The sequence below is a fragment of the Physeter macrocephalus genome, chromosome 9 (genome assembly GCF_002837175.3).
Source record: "Physeter macrocephalus isolate SW-GA chromosome 9, ASM283717v5, whole genome shotgun sequence".
In the NCBI taxonomy this organism is placed as follows: Eukaryota; Metazoa; Chordata; class Mammalia; order Artiodactyla; family Physeteridae; genus Physeter; species Physeter macrocephalus.
The window spans coordinates 16,035,255-16,045,174 of NC_041222.1; the positions used below are offsets into that span (position 1 = coordinate 16,035,255).

At 49.8% G+C, this 9,920-nt stretch overlaps 2 protein-coding genes across 2 annotated transcripts; one reads left to right on the forward strand and one right to left on the reverse strand.

The window, feature by feature from the left end:
- Positions 1 to 867: 867 nt before the first annotated feature.
- ACTL7A (actin like 7A) lies at positions 868 to 2,392 on the reverse strand. The gene has a single exon (XM_007120203.2). It carries the CDS (start codon positions 2,318 to 2,320, stop codon positions 998 to 1,000), a length of 1,323 nt encoding a protein of 440 aa, XP_007120265.1. The 5' UTR covers positions 2,321 to 2,392; the 3' UTR covers positions 868 to 997.
- Positions 2,393 to 8,004: 5,612 nt separating this feature from the next.
- On the forward strand, positions 8,005 to 9,401 carry ACTL7B (actin like 7B). The gene has a single exon (XM_007120202.2). It carries the CDS (start codon positions 8,056 to 8,058, stop codon positions 9,307 to 9,309), a length of 1,254 nt encoding a protein of 417 aa, XP_007120264.2. The 5' UTR covers positions 8,005 to 8,055; the 3' UTR covers positions 9,310 to 9,401.
- The last annotated feature ends 519 nt before the right edge of the window (positions 9,402 to 9,920 follow it).

Genomic DNA, 9,920 nt, shown 5'->3' on the forward strand with positions numbered 1-9,920 from the left:
TACATTCCTTCAGTTCCTTAGTTGGGTTAGAATGACCAGCATGGACCAGCCTCCCACAAACCCACACTGCAGAACTGGCAGCCTGTATCCTGCGCCCGTTCCAGACTCCAGCTGTATACCCTGCAGGTTGATGGAGACTCCAGTCTGGTCGGAGATGAGCATCTGCTGCTTGAAGTGTCTGGAGAATGGCTGTGGGTTGCATCCTCATGACCTTAGTGCTGACAACCCAAGATAAATCTGCCCCTAATTTTTTAAAGGGGGAAATCTATATAGCACCTATTCCCTGAAGAGTTTTTCCCTTAAGATACACATATCTTGCTCATAATACACCAGGTTTCAGCAGCCAGTCACCATGATGGCTTGGTAAGAACTGGTATTGAGACATAAATGACTATTGGAACTAAAAGAAAGTACAGTTAAAGCAGGCGTCAGACATCTTCGTCAGCTCTTTCCAAGCCTTCAGAGTCACTGATCAAGTGTGAAATGCACTCTGCTGCTTTGTAGGAGACTGAACCATTACAGCATAATTCCTGTTGGTGTTTATTGAAAGGGATCTTCTTATATGCCACAACAGCATTTACTCTATCTATCGAATCTATCTTTATCCCACTCCCCCTTCCAAGCAGAGTTTAACAATACTGTAGTACCTAAAGTGGGGAATATACAAAATAAGGGACAGAATGATTTTAGAGGTAGTTTCTCCACCAAATACTTAAGCAATCAACCTATAAAGCACGTCTTTTTGGTCCATAATCATTCCCCCCTTCTCCCCCCACCCCCCCGCTGTTGTTTTGGCAAATGGACATTTTAAGGCAGATGCTGCATGCATGAAGTTCTCATTGCGTGAGGAAATAGAGGAACACACTGTGGAGGGAAACGTGAGGATGGTTTAATACTGCAGGAGTGAAACGGCTGGCTCAGCTCTCTCTGTATGGGATGGGTGCTCACCCGGCAAAGCTGACGCGTGGCCACCACAGAGACCATGCTTCATCGGAGTTCAGAAGCACCTTCTGTAGAGGAAGAAAGGCCCGTGTTCCTCGTACTCGAAGCGGTGGACCCACAGTGGTTGGAAGCCCTGAAGCGATGCTAGGATGGAGCCACCCGTCCACACTGCAGTGTCTCTTTCGGGCAACATGTTTACCTGGGGGGTGTCATTAGGACACATGCTGTTCAGCTCCTTCTGCAGACGGGTAGGGAAACCGCGGAGCATAGTCCCCCCGCCACAGAGCAGGATATTCCCCATGAGGTCTCGCTTGAGGGCGATGTCACACTTGTTAAGGCAGGACACTGTCTGGGTGTGGAGGCCCAGCTGCATGGACTGGATCAGAGAAGGCTTGAAGAACATCTCTGAGCAGAGGAACCTTTCCTGGCACAGCTGTATCTCCTGCCCATCCGGCAGGGTGTACCGGATCGTATGGCCAGTAGCTGGGACTTTCTTCTCTTCAGTGGGGTCCAGGGCCACAAAGCAGCATTTCTTCTTGATGTCCTCCACGATGCCCAGCTGGTCCTCAGTGAAGTGCTTCCCCGAATTGTTCATCAGGCCCATCAAGTAGGTGGTCAGGTCAGAACCCGCATAGTCCAGCCGTCCGGTGATGCTGGGCAAAGGATAGCCCTCGTAGATGGGAACTACGTAGGACACACCGTGGCCTACCTCCACCACCAGGCCGGAGGTCCTTCCGTAGGAGTACATGGACAGGCGGGACTGGTAGGCGATATGCATTGCGGGAGTTTTGAAGGTCTCAAACAGCATTTCAGCGTACTTCTCTCTGTTGGTGTGTGGGCTCAGGGGTGGGTCTGAAACCAAGACCGCGTGCTCCTCTGGGGCAATCTTCATCTCTTGATGGAAGAGATAGTCCCAGATATCCTGCACTGTATTCCAGTCCACGATGATGCCATGTCGCAGAGGATTAATTAGCTTGAGACGAACCTCTGGGTTGACGAGCTCGTGCCCCACGAATGTCTCCTTGCGATTGTCCCCGGTTTTGGCCGTCTCCATGTAGGGTTTTCCCACTGTGGATGAGATCAGGTGGGTGGGCTTTGGCAGCCCGGCAAAGCCACATTTACAGTAGCCCGTGCCAAGGTCCACGACCACTGCTTTGGTCAACTCTAGCTTGGACGTCTTATTGACCACAGGTGATTTTGTAGGTTCTTCCGGCTCTGAATGGTTACGGCGAACCCACACTGCCCGCTTCGCTGGGCCGTCCTTTAAGGAGGCAGTCTGGAGGACCTGTGTCTGCAGGGAGGCCTGTTCACCCATTCTCTCGGAAGGCCCATCCCCTATGATTGCCGCCTGTGGAGCCCACACGCTCTCAAGAGCCATTTTGCTCTCAGAAATTTCCTCAATCCCACTGGCCTCAAGGCCTGAAAGGCTTAAAGCAGAGGGCAACTTGAGAATTTCCCCAGTGATGACATCACTGATTATGACATAATCCAGAGTCCCAGGGCTTTCTAGATACTGAGAACCTTTGTCCTGTGTTAGGGTAGATTTGAAAGCATTTTTAAAGTGACTTACTTTTTTCTAAATTTTGTAATAAACGTGGTTTATCCAATCCATTAATATTTATTGAGTGCTTGCTATGTGCAAGGCAGGCAGCAGTGAAAAAGAAAGACAAAAATCTCTGCCCTGGTAGAGTTTACATTCTAGTCAGTGGGGATTGGGGAGAGACAGACAATAACCAAAATAAATATATGTTAGAAGATGTTAATGGCAAAAGAGAAAAGCAAAGCAGGGAAAGCTGGGGGGAGGGTGGCTGTGTTCATGTGCCATGTATTCTTCTCCCTGAGACGGTGACACTTGAGTGAGGACCTGAAGGAGGTGAGGGAGAGTGCCACGTGTATATCGGGGGGCAGCAGGTGCAGACGACTGTGGCTTAGAGCAGGGTCTGCAAACTGAGGCCTGCAGCCTGTTTTTTTCATAAAGTTTTATTGGATCACAGCCATGCTCATTCGTTTACATATTGTCTATGTCTGCTTTTATGCTACAACCTCAGAGTTGGGTCATTGCAATAAGTACTGTATGGCCTACAAAGCTGAAAATGAGTATCGACTATCTGGCCCTTTACAGAAAAGGTTTGCTGATTCCCAAGTTAGAGGATTCCAAGAAGACCAGTGTGGCTGCAGTGGAGAGAGCAAGGAAAAGTAGAGATGGGAGAAGGGGTCGGGGAGGGAGAGCAGCTCTCATTAGGCCTCATAGGCCATTGCTAGGACTTTGGCTCTAACTCTGTGTGAGGTCAGAAAGCACTAGAGAATTTTGAGCAGAGAGTTGACACCATCTGATTTAGATTTTAGCAGGACCAATGGCTGCTATGGTGACCATGCCAAGCACTTCTGTCCCACTTATTTCTTAGGGCAACCTGCAGAGGAATTATTTTTGGACACATATTTGCACACATACTCCTCCTTCGTCCAGGTCATTGGGTTGACAATGAAATTAGACCCTACAGTCCCACTGGTGAGAACACTGAGGCTCTTGGGTACATAGCCCACCCAAGCATATCCAGCCAGCAGTGCCAAGTTCTGCTGACTGTGACTTCTTCCCAGGGGTGTCCCTTGATGCGACCCAACATGCGTCTCTGAGGCTGCTTGGCCCCTGTATCACATGCCATCTCTGAAGCTGGGCCTGTTGGTGCTGATACCTGCTGCTCTCAAGGTGCCCAGGATCCATCCTTATGTTATGCAGCACCGTGCTCTTATTAAAGAGGCAGTCACTACAATGGTGGGCTTTCTCCTTTAAGGAAGTTACTGGGGATGCTCTTTACTCCTTTTGGGGTATGAGAGAAGAAAAGGACCAAGTCCAGTTTCATGCACCTTGTGACTAGGTGATAGGGGCAGCTTCTTGGTTCAATGGGTAGAGGAGGAGATGGTATTGAATTTTGAAAGAAGAATAAGAAAGTACTTTTCTCTATGCCTGGCTGCCTGAGAAATAGCTTACTTACCTCTGCTTTTCAAGGGTTTGCATGGCCAACTTGGATTGTTTGACTTTATTTCAAGAGAACTTGTATGACAACCAAAGGTGTATGTAGTTTAGAATGATCCATTTTCTTTCTCCTCACCTCTTGATTTCTGAGAAATGTGCAGCTGCTTAGTACATTTTTACTGCCCAGGAGTCCTGTAAGAGCCTATATTAGTTTCCTATTGAGGCTGTAACAAATTACCACAAATTTAATGGCTTAAAACATATCCTGCAATTCTGGAGGTTAGAAGCCCACAGTCAGTCTTAGTGGGCTAAAATCAAGGTCTCAGCAGGGCCTCGTTCCTTCTGGAGGCTCTAAGGGATAATCCTTTTCTAGCTGCCTACCTTCCTTGGCTTGTGGCCCCTTCCTTCATCTTCAAAGACCTCTCAGACTTCTGCTTCCATTGTCATATCTCCTTATCGGAACTTGACCCTCCTGTCTCCCTCTTCTTAAGATACTTCTGATTACTTTGGGCCCACCTGGATAATCGAGGGTCGTTAATCTCCCCATTGCAAACTTCTTAGCTCACATCCGCAAAGCCCCTTTTACCATGAAAGGTAACATATTCACAGGTTCCAGGAATTCAAATGTGGGTATCTTTGGGGGACCGTTATTCACCCTCTGTCACTCGACCTGTGCATCCCACTTCACTAAGACACTCAGAGCCTGACATGCTCTGTTTCACAGGCTCCTCCCCCACTGCCCATGCTTGCTGTCCTTAGCGCTTTCTGTCATCATAAGTGGGAGAGGTGCTGTGCTAGCTTAAGGCTAATCGCTCCATCTAGTCTGTAATGTCCATGGGCACAAGGACTCTCAGGGTCTATCCCCACATCCTTCAGGCTAAAGCCAATGGTCACATTTCACTCCTTTTACTTCACCTCTCAGGATTTTGCATACTTGGATGCTGTCTCCTAATGGAAACCCTTTTCCCCTTAGCTTTCACGTCACCCTTTGTGACCCTTCTCTCTGGGTCAGCACACAGTGGTATCAATGATGGAAGGATATAGAGACTGTTGGCACACTGCACCCAAAACCTCTACTGCCTGGCACCCACAACCCTGCACACCTGTCACCAGCCATTTAAGGCATATGTGGGCTCCTGGGGGTCTTTGGTGAGGTCCCTCTAGGTAGAGACACTCTATGTTGCTCATGCTTTCTTGGGCCGTATTTTCTCATGGGATAACACCAACTTTTGCTCCTCTGGCCCAAGACCAAAAAAACCATGAGCTCCTTCTTGAAAGCAATGCTGAGGCTCTCCCCTAATGTGGAGAAAGAAAACATGAAAAAATTAGACCAAGAAACACATTTCTCCCTGAGGTGGTATCCTTGCTCCTAGCTTTGTTTTTTGGGACACCACCCACCCTTGACCTTTGGAGGAAAGGTGAACCAGGCCCTGTAATTTTAGCAGCTATGGAGGGAAGAAAGAGAATCTAGTAAGGAAAAGGCCAAAGTACGTTTCTTTTCACGTACGCAGATTCCTAGATCCCACCCCCACTTTACTGAATCTGAATGTTTCGAGCCTAAGACTATTGAGACCTAGGAATCCAACTCTTCAATATGTTGACCTTTGGGAATCTCTGAGTCAAGCTCCCAGCAAAGAAAAGAATTCCTTGTCAAACAGACAGTGAGCCTCATTCCCAAAGCTCAGCCCTCAGTGTGATAACCCCAGTACTAAGTCTAACCAGTTTCCTTGAGGTGGAAGGGAAAGGAGCTGTCTTCAGAAGGTGGAGATACTCTATTGAGGACTAAATCTAGATCATTTCTCTTTCCCGAGCTCCATAATCCACAGCCTAGTGGCCTCTGGACATCTCTAAGTTAGCACGCCCCAAATGGAACTCATTGCCTTCCCATGTATAACCGCTCTTGCCCCTGTATCCTCTGTCTATATATGAGGATCCCTACCATCCACCTAGATGCTCAAGCCTGAAACCTGGAGGTAGTGGATAGGGATCAATCTGATGAGGGGATATAGCACTTTCAAAATCAGGTTCGACTAACATTTTGAGTAGTTTGCCCAAGCTCATACAGATTATAATAATGGAGATAGATTTGAACTCGGGTCTTCTGAGTCCAGTTCCTTACTCCTCTTTCTATTCTGTACTGTCTTTCCATAAGGAGTGGAAAAAGAGGAGGCTTAGGGGGTCCGTGTGCATTGCCTTTAAATAGCCTAAGTGTTGTCACATGGAAGAATTAGCTTGCCTTGCGCAACCTCAAAAGTAGACCCAAGACCAGTTAATGGTTTCTTCAGAGAGGTAGAGATGTCAATGCAATGTGAAGAAAAGTTTGTCCCTCACAGCTTTCCATGCCAGATCAAGTGTCTAATCCTCAGGTTCTGTGATTTTGAGATACCACCAGTGGAACCTGGTGGTGCTCATAACTGAAATCCTTATAAAGTTGTTTCCCACATAATCCAGTTCCCTAGGGCCATGTTCCAAGAAACAATTCAACAAAGAGAAATTCCCATGAGTTCTTTATTAACATTCTTATGTGTTCCACAGCAGTATTTCTCATGTCTTAAAAATCCCTCTTTTCTTTCCCATCCATGTCACCTAATCCTTCAACTATTTCTGCCCTTATTAAGTTTCCCAGAAAACTTCCTTAGCCCCAGTTGTTTCTCTTCCCCTCTTCCTCCTGTTTCTTTACCAAAGTCCTAATCTGTCTTTTTTTTTTAGAGGGGGGACAGTTTGGCACAGACGACCCTATGGGAACCGAATGAATTTGTTTGTTGTGTATGACAGGCCATCTTTGCTTGGGCAGAGGAAAGGGATTCATCCTTCCCTCTTCCTCACTCCCCACATCTAATCTTCTAATGTAAATGCAATGCTTGAGGCTACAGATGTCACAGGAGCCTATGAGAAAGGGTCTCAAATGCTAGACTAGAAGCTTGGATTGAATTGAGGACAGTTGAGAACCAACCAATTAGATTAGATTCTACTTTCTGAATTTCTTTAGAACCTGTCCCTTCCTTTTTTCCACACTATCACAGCCCTAGCTTAGGCCACCTTCAAGTCTTACAAAAATTTCTTCAATATCCTCCTTTTAGTTCTCATAGTCTTGTCCCTCCATATTACAGCTAAACATGAATCTTTCTAAGATTTTGTCCTGGAAACCAAATCTGACCACTCCCCTGCTTAAAGGCTTCATTGGCTCCCCAGCTGTGGTCAGTTTCATCTAAGCCCTTACCTCTAGAATTTGGGGTCCTCCCTAGTTGCCCCCATGACTGCCGTATCCTGATGTATCTTTCCAAACACCTTAACTACTGGAAGCTCCCCACCATGCCTCCCTCTGAGTGTATGCTCAGGCTGTGCTCTCTGCTTGGGATGGCTTTCCCTCCTCTTAGCTACCTGACAAATATCCACTTATCTTTCAGTACTCTACTTAGGCAGCACCTCTCTGGAGAACTTTCTGACTCCCTCCCTCCTTTGTGCACCTCTGTTCTCCCAATAGACGTCCACCTGCAAACTCCTCTGCATCCATTCATCTTCTTCCCAACTAGACTGGGCACTGCTTGTGGCCAGCTTTCTATCATCACGGCCTACACACTCTTCAAGGTGACCTGGTACATTGGATTTGGAGGAACTTGGGTTAAGGTACAAACACTGCAAGAGCTGTTTGCTCTTGGGCAAGTCATTTGCATTCTGAGCCTTGATTTCCTTAGCTCTGTGTACCTCCCAAGATGCTGTGAAGTGTCATGTGAGGTGCCTGCTACAGTGTTTGGCTTACTGTAGGGGCTCAAATATTTATCACCCTCTTGGCCAAGAAGCTGAGGAGGAAGAGGTGTTCAGCTAGTGAATGGGGGATTAGGAGTGAGGATATAAGGGGAGGGAGCAGAAACCTCTGAGACCCAAGTGTGGTTGGATTTCTAAAACTGTGCTGGCCACCTGCTCTGTCTGGGAGCAAAGTCGCGTTAGGCCGATGGGGGTGGGGCTGATAGGTCAAGGGCCTGCCAAGGCCAAGCCCTCCCCGGGCTGTTGGAATGGACCGGCCCGTGGTGACATCACAATCCTGAGGGGTTGCCAAGGCACTGCTGGAGGTGGACCCTCTTATTTCTCCCCACAGAGCTCTAGGATGTGGATGTGAGAAAGGTGAGCAAGGAAGGCAAATGGCGACGAGGAACAGCCCTAGCCCCAAGCCCATGGGCACGGCTCAGGGGGACCCTGGAGAGGCAGGCACACTGCCAGGTCCTGAGGCTGGCATCCAGGACACAAGTTCATCCACTCAGATGAAGATGAAGCCCAAGAAGGTGCGTAAGATCAAGGCACTCATCATTGACCTGGGCTCCCAGTACTGTAAGTGTGGCTATGCGGGTGAGCCGAGGCCCACCTACTTCATCTCCTCCACTGTGGGCAAGCGCTGCTCGGAGGCGGCTGACGCCGGTGACACCCGCAAGGAGACCTACGTGGGCCACGAGCTGCTCAACATGGAGGCGCCTCTGAAGCTGATTAACCCGCTAAAGTACGGCATCGTGGTGGACTGGGACTGCGTCCAGAACATCTGGGAGTACATCTTCCACACAGCCATGAAGATCCTCCCCGAGGAGCATGCCGTGCTGGTCTCTGACCCCCCACTCAGCCCCACCAGCAACCGCGAGAAGTATGCAGAGCTCATGTTCGAGACCTTTGGCATCCCTGCCATGCACGTGACCTCCCAGTCGTTGCTGTCCATCTACTCCTATGGCAAGACCTCCGGGCTGGTGGTGGAGAGCGGGCACGGCGTCTCACACGTGGTGCCCATCTCCGAAGGCGACGTGCTGCCGGGCCTGACCAGTCGTGCCGACTATGCCGGCAGCGACCTCACCAACTATCTGCTGCAGCTGCTCAACGAGGCCGGCCACCAGTTCACGGACGACCACCTGCACATCATCGAGCACATCAAGAAGAAGTGCTGCTATTCGGCACTCAAGCCGGAGAAGGAGCTTGGCCTGTGCCTGGAGGACCTGCGTGTGGACTATGAGCTCCCCGACGGCAAGCTCATCACCATCGGCCAGGAGCGCTTTGCGTGCGCCGAGATGCTCTTCAAGCCCACCTTGGTGGGCAGCAACCAGCCTGGTCTCCCCGAGCTCACGGCCGCCTGCCTGAACCGCTGCCAGGAGGCGGGCTTCAAGGAGGAGATGGCAGCCAACGTGCTGCTGTGTGGCGGCTGCACCATGCTGGACGGCTTCCCAGAGCGCTTCCAGAGGGAGCTGAGCCTCCTCTGCCCCGGGGACAGCCCCGCAGTGGCTGCTGCTCCCGAGAGGAAGACCTCCGTGTGGACCGGCGGCTCCATCCTGGCCTCCCTGCAGGCCTTCCAGCAGCTTTGGGTCAGCAAGGAAGAGTTCGAGGAGTGGGGCAGTGAAGCCATCTACAGCAAGTGCTGAGCAGTGGTGTCCCTACAGTCCAGGCCCGTGGGCAGGCAGCCACAGGCCACTCTGTACACATTTACAGAATTTCACATAAAATTTTAAGATGCAATGGCTTTTGTCTGGTCTGGGTTTCTTGCTCTAGTGTGACAGCAGAAAGTGGTGGGGAGTTGGGTTTAGGCATATTAGCACCTTCTGCTCTGCTGGGTCGGGAGCAGCAGGGGGGTGGGGGAGGTTCACTGGTCCTCCCCCTCTGCTCTCCCCATGAGGGCAACATCATCATAGAGCCCAGAATGGGGCTTCCTGTTCTACTAGCTCTTCAAGGTTCAAAATCCAATCCAACAGACACTCGTACTGCTTGCTCACCCATGGACCAAGGGGGAAACAAAGGCTCAGATTAAGGGACTAGCTTGGGTCACATAGTTAAATGGTGGGTGGGAGACTCACAACTAGGTGTCTGATTTCCATCTCCTGTTTCTGCCCCTGATGGTCACCTGCCCGTAGCTTTGTCACTGCTTGACTGCCTCACTAACCAACCCTCACTGCCTGCCCCCTTCAAAGGAACAGCCCATGGGTGTCTCCTGAGTGGGAGGGGCCATTTCTACCCATCGGTGGCCCTCTCCCTTTAA

What these genes read in the sequence shown, in the direction of transcription:
- ACTL7A (XM_007120203.2), bottom strand. Translation starts at nt 2,320, where the DNA reads ATGGCTCTTGAGAGCGTGTGGGCTCCACAGGCGGCAATCATAGGGGAT.
- ACTL7B (XM_007120202.2), top strand. Translation starts at nt 8,056, where the DNA reads ATGGCGACGAGGAACAGCCCTAGCCCCAAGCCCATGGGCACGGCTCAG.